Below are 22082 nucleotides of genomic sequence, written 5' to 3' on the forward strand. Positions count from 1 at the left end.
CACCACAAAGTATGTATCCACAGGACAGATCAGTAAGATAGAAACATAGAAAATAGGTGCAGGAGTAGGCCATTCGGCCCTTTGAGCCTGCACCGCCATTCAATATGATCATGGCTGATCATCCAACTCAGTAACCTGTACCTGCCTTCTCTCCATACCCCCTCATCCCTTTAGCCACAAGGGCCACATCTAACTCCCTCTTAAATATAGCCAATGAACTGGCCTCAACTACCTTCTGTGGCAGAGAATTCCACAGATTCACCACTCTCTGTGTGAAAAAAAACGTTCTCATCTCGGTCCTAAAAGACTTCCCCCCTTATCCTTAAACTGTGACCCCTTGTTCTAGATGGTTAAAAAATGTACAGGATACTTTACTTTAAATAAAGCAAACATGCTCAGAAGACCAGTCGGCATCTGCGGAGAAAGAAATTGAATTAATTGCTTTTCATCAGAATATCATATCATATATCATATATATACAGCCGGAAACAGGCCTTTTCGGCCCACCAAGCCCAACGATCCCCGTACATTAACACTATCCTACACCCACTAGGGACAATTTTTACATTTACCCAGCCAATTAACCTACATACCTGTACGTCTTTGGAGTGTGGGAGGAAACCGAAGATCTCGGAGAAAACCCACGCAGGTCACGGGGAGAACGTACAAACTCCTTACAGTGCAGCACCCGTAGTCAGGATCGAACCTGAGTCTCCGGCGCTGCATTCGCTGTAAAGCAGCAACTCTACCGCTGCGCTACCGTACCGTACCATTACGGATGCTTTCCGTTATTAGCTGAGGCATAGATTATGAGAGCAGTTGTGTTAATGTTGAACATAACATAACACTAGTTTGACCTCTAGATGCAACATTTAAAGTAGTTCTAGGTTTTAGCAAATTAGCCAAATTAGTTCTTCAAGATAATTTCCTACACTCCTAAAATTACTTTTATAGCAAATTCACCAAACATCCTACGTTGACTTGCCTCGGATCTTTTTTAGATATAAGATTTTGCATTTTTTTTCCAAATGAAATTGTTGTAAAGGGTTTATTTAGGGTCTAACTGGTTCTTGCTTTCTTGAACAGTGGAATTAATTGGCTTAAATGTAATTTTGTGCATTAAAAATAACGACTGAAAACATTTATTTACATGTACCACAACCTTTTGCCTCAGAATTTGTTCTGCCTAGTCTGATCATGTTTTGACCACAATCTGGTTTGCATACAATTTGGGTCACCACATTACATGAATGATATAGAGGCTGCAGGGATTGATTTATAAGAATGTTGCCAGGACCTGAAAGTTGTAGATATGAGGACAGATAGGAAACAATGGGTCATTTATTTGAAACACTTGGACACAGTATTTGAAGGACGTAGACCTGGCGATCAAAAACCAGAGAGTAAAGATTTAATTTGATTTGTAAAAATATGAGAGTGGAAATAAGGGAAATCTTTTTCACAGAGATACTGGTGGTGATCTGGAACTGATTTCTTAATGGGTGGTTGAGGTAGAAAGCCTTTATCCTTTTTTAAAAAGTACTTGGATGTGTATTTGAAGAACCAGGTACTCCAGGGTATTGAGCTAATGCTAAAGAGCGTGATGAAGCTAGGTTGCTTTTTTTTCAAATCAGTTCACACATTCATGTTCACTTTCTCATGAACCTATATCTTCTCTTCACCTTGCATCCCGCCAGTTATTCCACGTTCTGTAATCATCAAAGATTGACTTTAATGAATTAGTTGAAATATATAATGTATTTGTAATGTATAATGTAACGTCAGATCATTAAGGCCACAGAATGTAATTGAATTCTGTACTCCAGGGTATAATTTGCAGTAGAATAGACACAAAATGCTGGAGTAACTCAGCGGGACAGACAGCATCTCTGGAGAAAAAGTATGGGCGACGTTTCGGGTCGAGACCCTTCAGACCCGAAACGTCACCCATTCCTTCTCTCCAGAGATGCTGCCTATCCCGCTGAGTTACTCAGCATTTTGTGTCTATCTTCAATTTAAACCAGCACCTGCAGTTCCTTCCTACACACTAATTTGGACTATATACTCTGAGGTATAATTTTCTCCAATCTAGGTGTGCAATATTTCTTATGAAAATAATCATCACCAAGAATTTAAATGTAAATTTTATGGTTACAAATTGGCAAGGCAGGGTCCCTAGATGCAACATTTAAAGTAGTTCCAGAAGGTTTTAGCAAATTAGCCACCTTAGCTCTTCAAGATAATTTCGTACATTCCTAAAATTATTTTTATAGCAAATTCACCAAACATCCTATGTTGACTTGGCACTCTATCCCTTTTTCAGATTTAAGTTTTTGCATTTTTTTCTAAATGAAATAGATGTAAGATGTTTATTTAGTGTCTAACTGGTTCTTGCATTCTTAAACAGTTGAATTAATTCGCTAAAACATAATTTTTGCTTTTAAAAAAAACTATCGAAAACATTAATTTAATATGCACTGTGTCAAAGTTGCATGTACCACAACCTTTTGCCGTAGAATTCATTCTGCCTCGTCTGGTCAAGTTTTTACAATATAAATTTCTGTAAATGGACTTTGTAAACAGATATCATACGAAATAACTTTATTTATTGAATAGCTAGCGTATCTCACAATAATGCATTTCATTGCAATACTCATGCTAATATCATTCATGACTTACCGACCCTTAAATGTGGAGACACAAGGAACTGCAGAAGCTGATTTACAAAAAAAGAGACACAGTGTGCTGGAGTAACGCAGCAGGTCGGGTAGCATCTCAGGTGAACATGAATAGTTGATTATTATTGGGTTGAGACCCTTCTTCGGATTGATTAGTCTGAAGAAGGGTCCTGGCCTGAAACATCACCAGCATTTTGAACCTTTAAATGTATGATGTTCACTGGGTTGCAGCTAGATGTTAAATCAAAGAATCCTGCCATATTTGGCTTTTATCTCCAGAAAACAAATTCTTGAAAATTCAATACTATGTCTCACAATTTGATTATATATCATTATCTGGGACATGGGAAAAGATGCTGATTCTCTGAACAGTTACAGCAGTTTGATTGTTATTAACGGTGATGACTTTTTGATGTAATCGCATTTGTAAGCAAATATTTTAGAAAACTAGTATTGTTTTTTAGTCCTTAGGCATCATCCAGCAAAACGATCACCTTCCCATCAGGTCATGTGTCGTATTGATTGGAATTTATATCATGATAGCCATAATTTCACTGAAGAGCTGCAATGCAATCAATTAATTGATATTAATTGGCAATAAATAATTGATATATTTTGTGGCAAAAATGTCAAAGGTTAGAACGGACTACGTTTATTCAATTTAGCAACCTTTTAGCTGTTAATAAAATAGAACCTTCAGTCTAAAGAGATTGGCTTCAGCTCAAAGCAAAATGTAGCTTTAGTATGTGCATACTTTGAATTTTGAACTCCATAATGTATTAAAGAAAAAAGGTTATATAGACCAATGGTGAATTGTGAAAATGTTCTGACTATGTCATACATTTTCCTTTTTTGTAATGTTTGGCAACATGTCCAAAATATCCAAATTGTTTTGTATGAAATAAATCTCATCATTATCAAAAATAATAAAATATTTTACTTTATCTTTAGAAAATATAAAAGAAACTGTTACTGCCTTCATGAAGTGGTCAATGGACTTGTGCAGCCAACTGGATTAGTGCATTGTGCAGATGGATCCCAAAGACTCTTCATCTTGGAAAAAGAAGGTTTTGTAAAGATTTTCACTCCTGATGGTGAATTACTGAAGGAATCATTCCTTGACATTCACAAGCAGGTTCAGAGTGGAATAAAGGTTGGTATTTTCATTGAATGTTAATATTCATCTATACTGATCTATTTATCATTAGAATTTTTGTGCATAAATGAAATGTGTTTCTCACCGGGGAAACAAGTTTGAATTTCTAAACTGTAACCAATTTGTTTAAGAAGTTAGCATAGCATTGCCAGATTAGGCCAAATTTCATTACAATTATGAGGTTGTTTCATGCTCAAGTGCACCTGATACCTAGTTCAACAGGAGAATATGAGCCATAAATACCAAGGAAGTCAAATATCTAGACATTCATCCTTAGTTTGAAATGCTACGGTATATACTGTTATACAGAAGCAACTGCATTTTGTACTTTGCTTCCAATATTCAGTTGCACTATTTCAGTGGAACTGACTTTCAGAGATATTGCACAATGCACCTATGTGGTCTGTTCAGCAAATGACAACCAAAGATGAATTCCTTGGCAATTTCTTTCATTGGTACTTGGAATCATTTGTTTTGTCTCTTTGGATGGAGAGGAGAAACTAATTTGGTGAACAGTTCCTGTTGAAAGTATGCCAAATAAATTTCAGATTAGTTCAGGGATTAATATAATCATGATGTTTCCTATGACAGAAGGCATGCTAATGTTCATTAACAAGGTTCACAAGTGAATAAAATCTTAAACTCGGTATTTCATGTTGTGGTTCAGGCCACTAATTTACAGTGCTCCAGTGCTTATTTCTGAGATTATAAAATTTCTCTTTCCTTTTTATTCTTATGGTTTCACACTGCCACTAAAATTTATGCAACAAAAACAAAACTGTACAGCTACTTATTAGCTTGCTTTAAATTATTTTCTAAGAATTCCAAGAAAAATATCCTTAAAATGTATTTCTCAGCTTTGTAAACATTATAAGCTGATTGCTTACAGAATTTCATTATGTGGAGATTCCACAAAATGGGAACTGAATCTATATATTTGTGCGTTTTACTTGTCTGTGAAAGCGTGCTTTTCTAGAACATGGCAATTAATTTCCCGGAAAGATGAATTGCCAGAAGAGGCCAGGTGCTTCAATAAAAGATCAATTATTTGGATCAGATAGACACAAAAAGCTGGAGTAACTCAGCAGGACAGGCAGCATCTCTGGAGAGAAGGAATGGGTGACGTTTCGTGTTGAGTCCCTTCAGAATTATTTCGATCAACTGTTTACAATGTACTATTAATGGATTCTAGAAGCAGGTCTCATGGTTGCCATAAGTTTTGGAAAGCTGAATTGGTTAATATAAAATAAATAAGAAAGTAACTTTTTTCAAGAGAAGGAGAAGCTTGGTGGGACATGTAGATGACCTGAATAGAAGTACTCCTTCCACCATTTTTACTAGATTTATTTGTTCCTTAAAACACCATCCTGGATATTCCTACTGCATTTTGACAAGGCATGGGCCATGGATTCCCATGAGTTGGTGGGGATGTTAGATTTTTCAGATGTTGAAGAATGCCTTTGAATTTACTGTAATCTCTCTTGCTGTGACAGGCATTGGCATAGGATATCTTTTTTGGGGGGGGAGTCTCGTATTTGACATAAAATAATGTGGCATGCCTATTAAAGCCTGTTGAAAGACTGGAGCGACTAGGCTTGTATACACTGGAATTTAGAAGGATGAGAGGGGATCTTATCGAAACGTATAAGATTATTAAGGGGTTGGACACGTTAGAGGCAGGAAACATGTTCCCAATGTTGGGGGAGTCCAGAACAAGGGGCCACAGTTTAAGAATAAGGGGTAGGCCATTTAGAACTGAGATGAGGAAAAACTTTTTCAGTCAGAGAGTTGTGAATCTGTGGAATTCTCTGCCTCAGAAGGCAGTGGAGGCCAATTCTCTGAATGCATTCAAGAGAGCGCTGGATAGAGCTCTTAAGGATAGCGGAGTCAGGGGGTATGGGGAGAAGGCAGGAACGGGGTACTGATTGAGAATGATCAGCCATGATCACATTGAATGACGGTGCTGGCTCGAAGGGCCGAATGGCCTCCTCCTGCACCTATTGTCTATTGTCTAAAGCTAGTGTTTTTGGAACCTGAGTGCTGACTGGAAACAGATGTTGACATTGACGTTATCACGCCAGTGAACTGGAGGATTTTACAGAGGTCATGTTGGTGGTACCTTTCCGGGGCTGTATGGTGGAACTGTATACACCCATGTCTGAAGCATGCAAGAGAGTGAAAACACAGCTGTCCGAAAGCCATGGGTTTTCAACTAGAAACTTCATCAAACGTTGTGGGATAAGTAAAACACCTCCAAAGATATCTTAAGACTGAGATTGCAATGAAAAGGCCGTGACATTAAGAACACATAATTGGTGCAAGGAGTGCAGGAGATCCTTCAACGAAGCTGATGAACACGTGTTGATTCTTCATAGCTGTCGAGATCATCCATAATCCTAACCACCCAAGGGTTCACTCTGCTCAGAAGCGAGACTCCAGGCGAACCTAACAAGAAGAGAGAGCCTGAAGAAGGGTCTCGACCCAAAACGTCACCCATCCCTTCTCTCCAGAGATGCTGCCTGACCCGCTGAGTTACTCCAGCATTTTGTGTCTACCGAAGAAGAGAGTAACAATCAATGTCCACTGGAGGGGGCACTACGAAACATTCTTCAACCAGCATTCTGCCCATGTTGGTGTCCTCTCTATTCCAGAGTACGCCATCCAGTCCACTCTTCCATCATGCCGACTAACATGAGGTTGCAATGGCTGTAATTCAACTGGTCTCTGGAGGAGATGGTGTTGCCCCTGAAATTCTAAAACTTGGTAGAGAGAAACTTCAGGCACAAATCTACAGTCTCATCAGCCACATCTGAAAAAATGGGGGTTGTAACTCTGATCATTTTAAAGAAACAATACAAATCTCTTTGTGGTAACATCATAAGATGCTAGTTGAAAGAAATGGGTCGTTTTCAGACTGGAAATATATTTATGGGTGGAGTGCTTCATCGGTCAGTTCTTGCACCTCAAATATTTTATTGACTCGAAGGAGCAAGCAGAGAATGAGGTACCATAAATTTGCTGATACCACAAAAATAGGTGAGAGGGCATGTTGTGATGAGGATGTTTTGGATTCCACAGTAAGGTAAAGATAGGTTGAGCGAGTAGGTGAAAACTTGGAAAATTGAGTTTAATGTATGAAAGTGTGAGGACATGCACTTCAGTAGGAGAAATCATTAAAGAAGAGTACAAATGGAGAGAGACTACAAATGAGTGGGGTACAGAGCGCTCTAGGTGGTTTTGTGTGTCTCAAAAAGCTAATTGTATAGGGTGTTGGTGAAACCAGTTAGAGAGTGTGGCATATTCAGGGGATTATTGCACTACCTATCATGTCTGCCAAGTTTGTATAGCAGTCAGTAACACCCTCTCTGCTTTTTGATGCCTTGGGTGTGGGTAATCAGATCTTGAAACATGCTAACTCGATAATATTCGGCTTCACCTTCACTAATTTTACTTTCAGCCTCGAGGGTATCACAAAATGCTGGAGTAACTCAGCAGGTCAGGCAGCATCTAGGAGAGAAGGAATGGGTGACGTTTCAGGTCGAGACCCTACTTTCAGCCTCACTACATTGATACCAGATTTTTCTCAACGTCCGCCCATTTAGGTAATCAGCTATAGCAGGCCATCAAATTAATTGCTCACAGCTGGTTTACTTGTGACTAAATGTGTAGTGGATACCACATTTGTTGGGGTTAAAGTTACATTTCTAAATTAAATTCTAAATTCAGAACTAAATTAAATATCATAAAGAGATTATTCATTCACCAATTTCCAGGCCAACAAATTTCTGATATTTGTACAAAGTTCCTTCCAAGGTGCACTCTGTGCATCCGCGATTTATATTTCATAGATATTTTAAAACTATGAGCATTGCTGGTATTTTTCAAAAAGTAATGCTTGGACCTTTTAAATCTTTGAAAATTAAGTAAGGAAAAGCTTAACTTACCTTTTGCCTCCTAATCTCCAGACCGCAAATCCCCATTCAACTGAACAGGGGCTCCCTCTCCCAGTTCTTGCTGAAATGAGATTGGAGAGGCAGATTTCCCACCCCAATGCTGAATAACACGGTGCCAGCAGACTCTTTTATTGGTCTTCATGCAGAGTCTAGAAGTCTTCCTGATGTGTGACTTTAGGAGCAGACATTTCCATAACTGTTTTAATTTCATTACCCCAGCCATTTCATCGTTCTGCCAGAGAACAAACTCCAGTGTTGCCAGAGGTTTGTGTAGAAGCAGGACATTATTCCATGGTCAGGATCTTTACAGTTACAGCCAAGTTAAGTTTTGAAGAGTTGTGTGTGTATCAGGTGGCGCCACCTGCAATGTCATGTCCTTAAAGGGCCTGTCCCACTTTAGGCGATTTTAAGACGACTGCCGGCGACTGTCAAAGTCGTAGCAGATCGCCAAACTTTTCTTTTACCTGACGACAATGACCACGACAATGCCGAGTCAGGTCGAGATTACAGCGTCATCGAAAACATCGTGAAATTCCCACGCTGTCAATGCTTCTCCGGCATCCAAATTTTCGCTGAAATCACTGACAAGTCGGTAAGTACTTGAGAGTTTTGAAATATAACATCTTGTATGGGTTACTTAAAAACCAAGCATCACTGTAACAAGACATAAACTGGATAAAATCATGCGGGGAATCAATAGGGTCCTTTACCCCGAGTTGGGGAATCAAGAACCAGAGGACATAGCTTTAAGGTGAGGGGGGAAAGATTTAATAAGAATCTGAGGGGACAACTTTTTCAGACGGTGGTATTTTTACCAGTGGGTGGTAGTTGCATAGAACCAGCTGCCAGATGAGGTAGTTGAGGCAGGCACTTTTACAACATTGAAAAGTTATTTGGACAGGTGCATTGATAGAAAAAAGGGATATAGACCAAACAGGACTAGCGTGGATGGGGCTTCATGGTTGGTGTTGACAGTGGGCCAATGGGCCTGTTTTGATGCTGTATAACACTACTCAGTTGCTTCCATCGTGCGCTTCGGGAATGCATCCGATGTTGAATTACAACTTCTAAATTACAACGTCCTAAATGGGAAACTGAAGCATCAGCCTAAAATATATCGTTCAACTTTGTAAAATGGGAATGGGACATATAACCTTCGGTCTCAGAGCAACAAAGAATCTGCTGAAGGAAATCAATAGATCAAGCGGCATTTATGAGGGCAAAGGCATTTTGGCGTTTCAGATGGAAACCGTGCATTGGAACTTCAGCCTCAGAGCCTCAGCCTGTTAATACCTTATTCACGAGGTTTTGTTTGATAAACTCAATTGTTTTTCTTTGCTTTAAATGACTAAGAATTTCCATCCATCCAAACATATTCACAAATGAACATCTATCCTGGCCTGCTCTGCATTTTAAACAGTTTTTGTTTCTATTGAAGATTTACAGCAGACACAGTATTTTGAGTTTTTTAAATTAAAATACCTTCCCACTGAAATTAAAAGCATAAGAGAAAGAGCTACACAAAATTTGATGATAATAACGAATTGCTTTGTAAATGATTGCACGGTGGCGCAGCGGTAGAGTTGCTGCCTGACAGTGAATGCAGCGCCGGAGACTCAGGTTCGATCCTGACTACGGGCGCCGTCTGTACGGAGTTTGTACGTTCTCCCCGTGACCAGCGTGGGTTTTCTCCGAGATCTTCTGTTTCCTCCCACACTCCAAAGACGTACAGGTATGTAGGTTAATTGACTGGGTAAATGTAAAAATTGTCCCTAGTGTGTGTAGGATAGTGTTAAAGTGCGGGGATCGCTGGGTGGCGCGGACTCGGTGGGCCGAAGGGCCTGTTTCCGCGCTGTATCTCTAAATCTAAATCTCAATATTTAAGAAGAATTTTTGAACATTTCAACTTTTTGCAAACTTTTATGAATGACCTTGATTTGTCAGATGCTAACCCACAAGCATTTTGCCCCCTTTATTTGTCACATCTTTAAGTGGCAATACAAGAGTGTTTGGTTATTGCTTCCACGCCCAATGTCAACGCAACCCAATGTGTATAGCAATTCATTCTTCCCTCGCCCAATTAAAGCATGGAATAGTCTTCACCCTACTATAGTTACTCAACCAGACGCAACTACATTTAAGGCAGCTCTTCTCCAAGAAGCCCTTCTTGTTTAAGTCCATACTCCTCCAGCTCCAGTTTAAAATTCCATTTGGAATATTTTGGAGGACCAAGAAACAACCCGAATGATTGACGCGAAATTGAGCATTCTATAATTGAGATTTATACCATTTATATGATCATCCAGGGAACGAGAGAGCAGTTCCAAGCTGCCAAAATATGTTTGAAATAATAGTCAAATCAATGCTCGTCAGTTGCTCACTTTTTATAGATTGGAAAGATTTGACTCAGCAGTTGGTATTTTTTAATCCGTAAATTGGCAGCAGCTAGTCAGCAGCCACTGAGACACACTCCTTCCACTCTATGTAAGTGTGCGTGAAGCTCTGTGTTTCCCAACACTTAGCAATGTGAATGAGTTGGATAAACATGACTCACTATCCAAATTGATTTTGTGAGTTAAGTCATTCTTAACTCGCAGACATGTGCCTGCTAATAATATACCTCGGTAACGTAGACTCATGCAGTCTCTATGCCAACGTTGACAAATCACTTCCTTGCACCATGGTGTTCCATTTGGAGTTGAAATATTTAATGTATTGACTCATTGCAACAGAGTGCATTTACGTCAATAAACATTCTATAGCCGAATGGTTTTATTTTGTATCAATCACTTTCAAAGCAATTTGTTAGCTTTTCATCAGATTTTGCGAAGCCCTTTCTCTCGTGCTTCTTTTTTTCAGTGGGAAGGTATCTTTACTCCAAAAAAAAAGCACTAATTCAAAATACTGTGGTTGCTGTAAATCTTAAATGAAAATGAAAATATAAAATGTTTAAAATACGTAGCAGGCCGGTCGGTATACATGTCCCTTTTATTCATTTATGGGGTGTGAGATTTACTGAAAGTTATTGTCTCTCTGTGATGAACTTAAAAAGGTGGTGATGAGGTGCTTTCTTAAATGATTGTAATTCCTGCGATGAAGGCACTTCCACGTGCTCTTGTGATGCAAGGTTTTGGCCCAGCTTTGATAAAGGAACAATGGTCTATTTTCAAGTCATAACAGTGTGTGACTTGCAGGGGAAGCTGCAGGATGGTGTTTTGATATGCTTACTAACCTTGGCCTGGTGGTGGATGTCATAAGGAGATTCTGCCAAACCCTTGGCGAGCAGAAGTCCATTTCATAGATGGCACATATTGTAGCCATGGTCTACCTCTGGCAAATGAACTGCATATACATGTATAAATGGGCATCTGTCAGCCCACGTGTAAGAAGGAACTGCAGATGCTGGTTTAAACTGAAGATAGACACGAAATGCTGGAGTAACTCAGCGGGACAGGCAACATCTATGGAGAGAAGGTATGGGTGCCGTTTCGGGTTGAGACCCTTCTTCAGACTTCCATCGACTGAAGAAGGGTCTCGACCCAAAACGTCAAGAATTTCTTCTCTCCAGAGTTGCTGCCTGTCCGCTGAGTTACTCCAGCATTTTGTGTATGTCATTTATCAGTCTACTTCGTCTTTGATAGTATTAAGCTTCATGATTGCTGTTGGAGTTGCTTACATCATGATCCTGCCTTGTATCTTTTGTGGAATGAGAAGATTTTGAGTAGTCAGGAGGTTGGTCGCTCACCTCAATGTTCTAGCAAAGGCATAGGTATTGCTGGATCAGGTAAGTTTCCATTCAATGATGATCACTGAGATATTTAGGAAAAAAAACTGCAGGTGCTGGTTGAAATCGAAGGTAGACACAAAATGCTAGAGTAACTCAGCGGGTCAGGCAGCATCTCTGGAGAGACCATGCTTCAAAATACTCCAGCATTTTGTGTCTATCACTGAGATATTGGTGATAAGACTGCAACAAATCATGAAGGTGGCCTACCACCCTACTCTAAGGAACAATTGGAGACAGACAGATGACAAATGATAGCCCTGCCGCCAAAACCAGAACCCTAAAATAAAAATAAAAAACATATAGGTAAATAATAGTTGTGATTGACTCGAGTGAAGCAGAAATATTTTCAAAAATAAGTATCAAGTAGAAAGATGCAGCTTCAGAATATAGTGAATCCATAAATAAAAGGGGGAAAATAGTTGGACCTGATTATCATATCATATCATATCATATATATACAGCCGGAAACAGGCCTTTTCGGCCCACCAAGTCCGTGCCGCCCAGCGATCCCCGCACATTAACACTATCCTACACCCACTAGGGACAATTTTTACATTTACCCAGCCAATTAACCTACATACCTGTACGTCTTTGGAGTGTGGGAGGAAACCGAAGATCTCGGAGAAAACCCACGCAGGTCACGGGGAGAACGTACAAACTCCTTACAGTGCAGCACCCGTAGTCAGGATCGAACCTGAGTCTCCGGCGCTGCATTCGCTGTAAAGCAGCAACTCTACCGCTGCGCTACCGTGCAGAAAAATACGGTTGAAGCTTGTGAAAGGGTTCAGATAGCCTTGCCTGGATCACGTCAGGCACTTCTGGCTGTTATCCAACATAAAATAGGCTTGTTTCATTTTCGCTCAAAAGAAGGAGAAAAACGTGTCTAACATCACTAAAGACATGGTCTCTTAGGCATTTTATTTCATTGTGAGTTCTTCTATGTAATCCTTCTCAACTCACATTTTTCCATCAAACTTTTGAAATCCACCATTGTACAAAATAAAAAAATCTTCTTAAATTGGCAGTTCAGTTATGATTGTTTATTTCTAACATAAATGTCAATTAATCCTGTGATTTGAATAGATGTTTTCAAATAGTTGTGCTGAACACTAATTGAGATCCAATCAACAATTTATCTTTATATATTATCTATGGCTATTGTACTTACAGGCTTGTTATGCTGCTGCAAGAATTGCATTGCCCCATTGTCATTACAAATGACTAATATATACTCTTGACTCTTGAGAGAGGTTTGAGTGAGACATATAAATTATATGCGACCCAGATAAATAGGAAGAATTTATTTCCAAAAATAGTCAAAAAGCAGGCAAGATAGATTTTAAAGTAACTGGTAAAAGAAGTAAATAGAATAGGAAATCTAGGATCATTCTAGGACTCTGGAACTCAATGCCTGGATGTGTGGTAAAGGCAGAAAACCTTGTATTTAAATAATACTTAGATGCATGCATGAAGAAAAGAAATATGAGTAAGCCATCGGGTTATTCAAGCCTGCTCTGCCATTCACTAAGATCATGGCTGATCTACCATCTCTGTTCCAAGTTCCTACACTTTCTTCTTTAGTTTAAGAAAATCCATAAATCTCTGTTTGAAATTAACTCAATGACCATGATCCATAGCCATCCAGGGTAGAGTATTCAAAATTCACCAGTGTCTGTGTGAAGAAATTTCTCCTTATCTTCATTCTAAACAATCTCCACACTGAGCCTGTGGCCCCTGTTTTATAGACTCCTCAGACAGAGCCTGTCAGACATGGTAAGAATTTTGTAATTATCAGAGAGAACTCCTCTTGTTCTTCCAAGATCAAGAGATTACAAGTCCAGGCTTATCAACCGCTCTCCTCACACAGCCTCATGTAGCATACCTACCATCCCTGGAACCAGTCTAGCGAATCTGTGCTGCACTCCCACCATGCCGAGTGCTTGGTTTTTTAGGTAAGAAGAACACAAATGGCCACAAATCTCCAGGCATAGTCTCACCAAAGTCCTGTACAATGGCAGTAAGACATCTGCAATCAAATTCCCCCATTTGAAAGCCTGATACATCAACTTCCTTTTTAATTGCTTGTTACCCTTGCAAGTGACTTTTGCAGAAGCACAAGAGCCTTGCAACATCATTACTGCTCAGTCTCTCATCCTTGATACTCTGCTTTTCTGTTTTATCCACCAAATTATAAGATCTCACGTTTATCTGCACGATATTCCATATACCCATCCACTCTCCTTGTCTATAACCTCTTGAAGCTTCTTTATGTCATCCATCCTACTCATAATTCCACCAAATTTAGCTCATTAGCAAACTTGATGTGTAGGAAGGAACTACAGGTGCTGGTGTACACCAAAGATAGAACACAAAATACTTGAGTAACTCAGTGGGTCAGGCAGCATCTCTGGAAAAAATGAATAGGTGACGTTTCAGGTCGAGACCCTTCTTCAGACTGAGAGTCAGGGGAGATGGAACTGAGAGATATGAAAAGGTGCATAGAACAAATTAATGAAAGATATGCAAAAAGACAGATCAAAGCCAGCAACGATGATCAAGGAAAGATGGAGTTCACAATGGTCCATTGTTGGCTGCGAGGAAAGTGATACAAACAGTGAAACTCAGCAGGACGACAGTGAAACTAGTATAACGACTGGGATGGGGAGGGACAATGAGACAGGGGATGCAAGGGTTACTTGAAGCTAGAGAAATCAATATTCATGTCCCTGGGATATAAGCTGCCCAAGCTTACAACACTTACATTACAATACAATATGATATCTGATCCCTTCAGTCTAATCATTGTGGTACTCCACAGGCAACCGATGATGGATATTTTTATTCTCTCTCTTTGCTCTCCGACTCACAAAAAAATTATCAATCCATATAACTATATTACACCCCCCCCCCCCCCCCCCTCCATCCATGTGCTATAAACTTGTTTGTGTGTAGAAATTTGTCAAAAGTATTCTAAAAATTCAAATACACTGCATCCAATGATTCTCCCTTGTCTATTCTACTCTTTCATAAATCCATGCTCTTCTCAAGATATGTAGGAAAAAACTGCAGATGCTGGTTTAAATCGAAGGTAGACACAAAATGCTGGAGTAACTCAAGTCTGAAAAAGGGTCTCGACCCGAGACGTCACCCATTCCTTCTCTCCAGAGATGCTGCCTGTCCCGCTGAGTTACTCCAGCATTTTGTGTCTACCTCTCCTCAAGATATTCTGCCATTACATGTCACCGTAGATTCCAGCATTTGCTCTACGTTTGCAAATAGGCCAAAGGTTGGTAGATCCCTTGTTTTCTTTCTCCCTCCTTTCATAAATAATAGGGTCACATTTGCTACGTTGCAACCTACAGGAACAATTCCAGAATCTGTAGAAGATATCCACAGCATTCACTATCTCTGGCTACCTCTTTCAATACTCTGAGATGTCAGGTCCTTTGGATCTATCATCTTCAAAGCTCATCAACTTCTCCCACTATTTTTGACTTGTACCTGGGATCCTACAGTCCCTACTTCTTACTAGACCCTTGGTTCTTTAATATTTGCAGCTAGTTTTGCTTGTGTATTTCAAATAGTTGCAACTGTAGAGTTGTGGACCAAGTGTTGAAAGTGGGCTAAGGTTGGCTACTCTTCTGGCATAGATACAATGAGTTTGTTGGCCTGCTCTATGTCATACATTTTCTGTGATGTGCTTGAGGATTATTCAGCATCAAAAATCATTCCTAAATCTGAATCTAGAGTTCTGATCGTAATCCATCCTTGAGTTTATTGTCTATTAATACCAAGCCACTGAGGTGTCGGAGGTTCAAATGGGTACGGATGAGGTAGGCCTGCTCAAAATGCAGAATGACTCGGTTTTGATAGAGATCATCTGAATTTGAATGGGTTGGGTTTGGTCAGGCAGCATTACGGGGAGGGATGGGTGAGACAGATGCAGTAGAAGATATCATGACTGTTAGAGGCCTGTGTTTGGTGAATACGGGCCTGAGAGAAATGCCTCCTCATTCTGATGTGCGTGTGCATTTTAAAAACGTGTGCATTTGTTGGCCATATACTGTAGCAAGGATAGGTTCAAGGTTTCATAGTCAAGGTCAGTTTATTGTCACATGTACCAGTTAAGGTACAGTGAATTTTGAGTTACCATACAGCCATACTAAGTGAAAAGCAACAAGACTTAAAAGCAACCACATTAAAGTTAACATAAACATCCGCCACAGTGGATTCCACATTCCTCACTGTGATGGAAGGCAATAAAGTTCAACCTCTTCATTAGGCTACGTATAAACCTGATTTTTCTAGGTAATGCAGGTTGTGATGGGTCGGGTGAGTATAATGACCGAGCAGTGGAGGCCTCAAACAGGCTTAGAATTCCTGTTTGCAAATATGGAGCAGTTTGTTTCAGGTCCAGGCTCTCCACTTTGATTTTTGCCTCAGCCTTCATCGACATGACTGGATGACCTACATACAGCCTATGCTGACTTTGCACTTTTTGCCTGACAGATGGGAGGCAGTGCCTCAGGAAGGGCAGTGTACTCTGATATTCACCCTTTGTCTCAATTTCAGGAGAATTTGTTTCATAGTTTTCAGCCTCAGCAATACATACTCTTTTTTTAATAATGTGGTATGTGGTACAGTTATGTGGTAACTGCTTTCCTAATAAGTCTGAAGAAGGGTCTCGACCCGAAACGTCGCCCATTCCTTCTCTCCTGAGATGCTGCCTGACCTGCTGAGTTGCTCCAGCATTTTGTGAATATATACCTTCGATTTGTACCAGCATCTGCAGTTATTTTCTTATACTTCCTAATAAGATTGCACTGTAAGGCAGAAAAAGAAATGAACAAAACTTCTATAATTATGGAAATTAGGTGTAGACACATCAGAAATCTGACTAATTGAACCGTTCCCAGCAAAAGGGTTGTGACTTGCCTTTAAAGGGTGGAGACATGAACGGCATGCTTACAGATTTCACAAGCCCAGACTAGAGTAACGGCACTTTCCCCCAAGGCCTGAATTTGGAACAAAATTACCACCCATGCCTAACTGCTGTTGCTCCAGCCTCTGGAATGTGACATGGGAAGGATTAAATGTAATGAGGGCTTGTGCAAACCTCTATTCAGATCTCATTTAATGTTGATGGACAGTGTCAATCAGAAATCCCACAGATAGGCTGCTGGAGAAATTGGAAACATTAACACACTAGCATTATGGAAATGGCCCTTCTGAAGTTAAATTGAAGAATATCTTTCAAAATATGTTGCCAAATTCTACAATATATTTGATACCTTACCTGGGGATGCTTCATGTCCACACTGAAGCAGGGGCCTGAAAAAATGATCTTAATTGCATAAAGTAAAATGGTATGGGGAGAAGGCAGGAACGGAGTACTGATTGAGAATGATCAGCTATGATCACATTGAATGGTGGTGCTGGCTCGAAGGGCCGAATGGCCTACTGCACCTATTGTCTATTAACAAGATAGAAGTTCGTCCATGTCACATGCATGATATGCCCGCAAGTTGTATTCTGAAATTCACTTCTTTTGATTTCAAAGCTGTTATGTCAATCATTTAGCAAGATGAAGAAGTCTAAGTTTGTAAGCCAACTAATAGTAGCTGTAAAATGCAGACTATAAATTAGACAATAGACAATAAGTGCAGGAGTTGGCCATTCGGCCCTTCGAGAAGGGCTTGATGGAAACCATCAAGGAAACATGAAGCTGTGACTGTCTTGTACCACTTTGAGGAAATTCAAATGATCACAAGTACTTTTACATAATTATAAGTACTTTGACATTTTTTAATTTTGCTTTTACAACTTGTTTGATGGAGCCATAGAGCACAGAAACAGGTGCCATTCGTCCATGCTGACCAAGGTGCCCCATCTATGCTAGTACCATTTGCCCGTGTTTGGCCCATATCCCGCTAAGATTTTCCTATCCTTGTACCTGTCCAAATGTCTTGTAAATGTTGTTATTGTACGTGTCTCAACCTCTTCCTCTGATGGCCCATTCAATATACCCACCTCGATCAGTGTAAAACAAAACGTTGCCACTCCAGTTCCTATTAAATCTTTTCCCTTTCACCTTAAACCTATGTCCTCTAGTTCACGAACCCCTTCCCTGGGAAAAAGACTCTTTGTATTCAACCTATTTATTCCTCTCATGATTGAAAACTTTTTCTTTTTTTTTTAATATCAAAAAATACTTTATTCAAGTAATAAATATTTTTTAACAACCCCATCCGACATTTCCGGAGGTTACACATTCGATACAGGCATTCACTTCCAAATTTACAGACATTTACACAGTATCCCTTATTTGGAGGGGCATCTCCACCACACCCTGCCCCCCATGTCCAGCAGCAGAAGGACCCTAGACTGTGGTCCTCCCCCAGTGCGTCCCTCAGCACGTACTCCTGCAGTCTGCAGCGGGCCTGTCGGCAACATTCCTTCATGGACAGCTCGCTCCGCTGGGAGGTCAACAAGGATCAAGATCTCCCCCTTAGCCTCCTGCATTCCAAGGAATAGGAGCGGTGCCTTCCAAATCTCTTTGTATAACTCAGGCCTTTGAATCGTGGTAACATCGTCCACAGCGGCATCCTGAAGTTTAGACATCAATGCCAGTAGAGTCCAGGAAATCCTTGAGAATTGGCAACCTCAGTACCCACAGAACATTCAGCCTGATGTTTATTTTCTGTGGCTGGAGTACCTCCCTTCCTTTCCCTTTCTAACCTTGCTAAAATGCTTCATTTCCAGCCAGGCCAACACCCAATCGAAAGAGGTGCTGGTGCATATAAGCAGTATTACACCTGGACATGGCCAAAATAAAATAGTCTTTTTTCAACCAAATCTTTCTTACCGTTCTTATATCTTTCTTATATCAGAACCATGGAAGCAACACAGAACAAAGCACCTTGCTTTTTTTTTATAGAAATGTTAATGATGTTTAATCATTTCTGGAAGTTTGTGAAAGTGCAATGGTGATGGCTGACTCTAAAATAATGTTTAGGTTTTTCTGGAGGTTGATGTTCAGTCTCCCATTGCCCCATTCCTCTCCGTTATATCATAGCAGACCATGTTATCACACATGGCCCTGCCTTGAAGGCTCCCATCAGGAGAGGCAGTCAGGTTTAAGCTGTGCCAAGGAGGTTTGAACTTTGCTCAGTGACCAGTGGTGAGCTGCTGGTTGCTCACTTTGAGCAAGTGGGGGCACTTGCTTGAATTAAACAATAGACAATAGACAATAGGTGCAGGAGGAGTCCATTCGGCCCTTTGAGCCAGCACCGCCATTCAATGTGATCATGGCTGATCATTCTCAATCAGTACCCCGTTCCTGCCTTCTCCCCATACCCCCTGACTCTGCTATCCTTAAGAGCTCTATCTAGCTCTCTCTTGAATGCAACCAACCTGTTTACTAGAAGGTTTACCTGCAGATTTCAACATTGGGCAACTGAGAATCACTTTATTTTACGTGATGTAGACCGTGATGAGCATTTCTGCATCACTTCCCCTCTCTCGGAAAATGTGACTGGGTACTTCCTGTAACAGGTTGTCCTTTCAAGATTCACCTTCATTCTCACCCTGCAGCATTCAATGCCCTTCTCCCAACATGATGTCATTCCTCAGCAACATAGACATGTACTCGATTAAAACTACTGAAAGTTATTTGGTCTGGTTCAATATGGTTAGGTTTAGTACCAACTAGACCAAGTGGACCCGTTGGGCCCAAGCCTCTCCTGCATTGGTGCAGCACCCTCTCCTCCCCCACTCCCCACCCCTCGCCTCTCCCCTCCCCCCCTTTCCCCTCCCTCCACCCCCTCCTTCCTCTCCCCCTCCCCTCCCATTCCCCCCTTCCCCTCCCCCCACTCAACCCCCCCTTATCCCCCTCCTCTCTCCCTCCCTCCCCCCTTCCCCTCCCCCTCCCCTAGACTGTGGAACAGCATCCCTCTCCCCATCAGAACTGCCCCCTCTATCGACTCCTTTAAGTCCAGGCTCAAAACCTATTTCTACTCCCTAGCGTTTGAGGCCCTCTGAGGGGGCGCTGTGAACTGTTTATGTATGTGCTGTTATGTTTGTGTGCCATTGTATGTTCGTTTCTTAGTACTTGAACTGATGTACAGCACTTTGGTCAACGTGGGTTGTTTTTAAATGTGCTATACAAATAAAATTGACTTGACTTGACTCCCTTCCCCTCCCCCCCACTCCATTCCCCCTCAACCCCCCTTATCCCCCCTCCCTCCCACTCTCCCTCCCTCCTCCCTCCATCCCCTCCCTCAGAGATAGATTTAAACTTTAAAATGTGAATAACTTAAAATATATAACACCAATTTCAATGAAACTTCTTCCATTAGCACCAAAGGGACGACTGTGAGTAAGGTGGGCCTAAAATTGACGCACTATCGTGTACCGTTTTGGTTGTAATTCAGGAACAAACAAACGAACAAACGAGAGTTTTAGTATATAGATGCTCCATAGTTATAAAAACAATTTTGTCTAAATTGTTGATTGTAATGTTAACAACACTTCTGTGACTGCATAAGTAACTGGATAAAGTACAAAATCATTTATTAGTAAGGAAAATATACCACTCTGTCTTCCAAATTTTGTAACACCACACTTTAGAATTATTTTCATGGCTGCATATTCTCCCTTTACCCATATTTAAGATATTTTCGGATGGTTGCTGTCCTAAAATAATGATTACTTCCTGAAATTGTGCAAAGTGTTTCTGTTAACTATCTCCAATTCGTGCAGAGCAAACTTTGGCTCTTTACCCAACAAAGAGTTTACAAGAAGCCCTTATCTCAATTTCTTGCCATATCATTGTTATCACCAAGATTGATTTTTTGAATATCTCTGGCATGGAGCGGAGTTCTATTGAAAACAAGTTAATTGCTCTGGTGAACATGACCCACCGTGCATAAAACCTCATTGTTTCTCTGTCTCTCTGTTGGCCATCTTCCCCAAAACTTCAACTTATAAACACATATCATTTACACATGTCCCCTGCTTCATTGATTTGTGCAGTTGTGCAACTTTCTCATAAAGATTAGTTTGCATGCTCTCTTTCAAACCTGGAAAATTGTGCATTTTCTCCATTGTTTTCCATTTCTCCCACACCTCCATTCACCATGCATTCTGTGGACATCTGAAAATCTACAACTCCATCCTCTTTTTCAGTCAAGTCCACTGATCTTTTCCAAGGTTTGGGGACCAATTGTTTTAGAAATAACTTTCAAACAATCAGTTCATCAAACATGGCGTATGTGTAATCCGCTATTCAAAGCTAGACTTATTAGGTGATGAATGCTTCTGATTGTTGAAATCAAATCAATCATGACATTTTAGCAAGTAGATTCTTTTCTTTTCCTGGGATTATCACAGGCTTGATACCACAAATTGCCACCCGCAAAGAAAATACTGTGAGTATTAAAATCCTGACTGAGTACTTTAAAATGTGAATAACTTTAAAAATATAACACCAATTTCAATGAAACTTCTTCCATTAGCACTAAAGGGACGACTGTGAGTAAGGTGGGCCTAAAATTGTTCACAATTTTGGGGGGGGGGAAGTGATTGGTAATTATACAAAATTGTGATATGTGACTCAAATGTCTTAGCATATGAGAAATATGAGAAAAGGAAGTCATTTATTGAGCATTTGGTATTCATGTTTCACAGCAACTAATTCTGATGAGCAGAAAGTAATCTATTAAGTAACTTTCTGCTCGTAAGAATTAGTTGCTGTGAAACATGAATACCAAATGCTCAAAAAATGACTTCCTTTTCTCATATTTCCTGCAAAATAGACGGAAACCATAATGGTTCTCATTTCAAACCCTGTCCTCGGTTTACCTCTCCACAATCTGTCACACAAGCCTATTAGCATCTCCCTGGTTCTCCCACCTGCCACCTGCACTAGGGGGAATTTACAGTGGCCAATTAAGCTACCCAGCATGTCCTTGGGATGTGGGCGGAACCACTCGTCTTTTGGAGAATGCATAATAACCACACAGAAGTATGCAAGGTCAGCATTGAACCCAGGTCCCTGGAGCTGTGAGACAGCAGTGCTAACTGCTGCGCCACAGTGCCACTCAAATTCTTTTGTTTCAGTTAGTTTCCAAACATTTAGATGAAATTGAAAGTTCTCTAGTTAAGTTATATTCTTCACTGAACTGGTTGAAAGCATAAATGCAGAATTGTAGGAACAACATGGATTTGTCTTTTCATTTTTCCGAGCTTGGAAATCCAGGCAATTTTCAAATGGGTTTAATTAGGGTTGAATTATATGTAATTGTGATTTGAATTAGCTTCCATGACGAACTGAGTTCAGACATGTTATTTAAAGGCATAGCTGACACATTTCAGAGGAAGACTTTTATTCCACCTGAGAGGTGGATGGAGCCTGAAGTTTTGTATTTTTCTCTTTTCCCTTGCCTGATGCTAGTTTCAAAATCATTATTTTTTTATTGTATCTCTGTAGGAATGGCAATTGATATAGA

At 40.3% G+C, this 22082-nt stretch overlaps 1 protein-coding gene across 2 annotated transcripts in view; it reads left to right on the forward strand.

Annotated features, from left to right (window-relative positions):
- Positions 1-22082, forward strand: part of hhip (hedgehog interacting protein) — a 121801-nt gene that overhangs the window by 18488 nt on the left and 81231 nt on the right. For both annotated transcript variants that reach the window (XM_078412705.1, XM_078412712.1), the window contains exon 4: positions 3630-3831. In XM_078412705.1, the coding sequence (XP_078268831.1) occupies positions 3630-3831 (202 nt within the window). The remainder of the gene's footprint in view (positions 1-3629; positions 3832-22082) is intronic.

Source organism: Rhinoraja longicauda, chromosome 1 (assembly GCF_053455715.1).
Source record: "Rhinoraja longicauda isolate Sanriku21f chromosome 1, sRhiLon1.1, whole genome shotgun sequence".
NCBI classification, from domain to species: domain Eukaryota; kingdom Metazoa; phylum Chordata; class Chondrichthyes; order Rajiformes; family Arhynchobatidae; genus Rhinoraja; species Rhinoraja longicauda.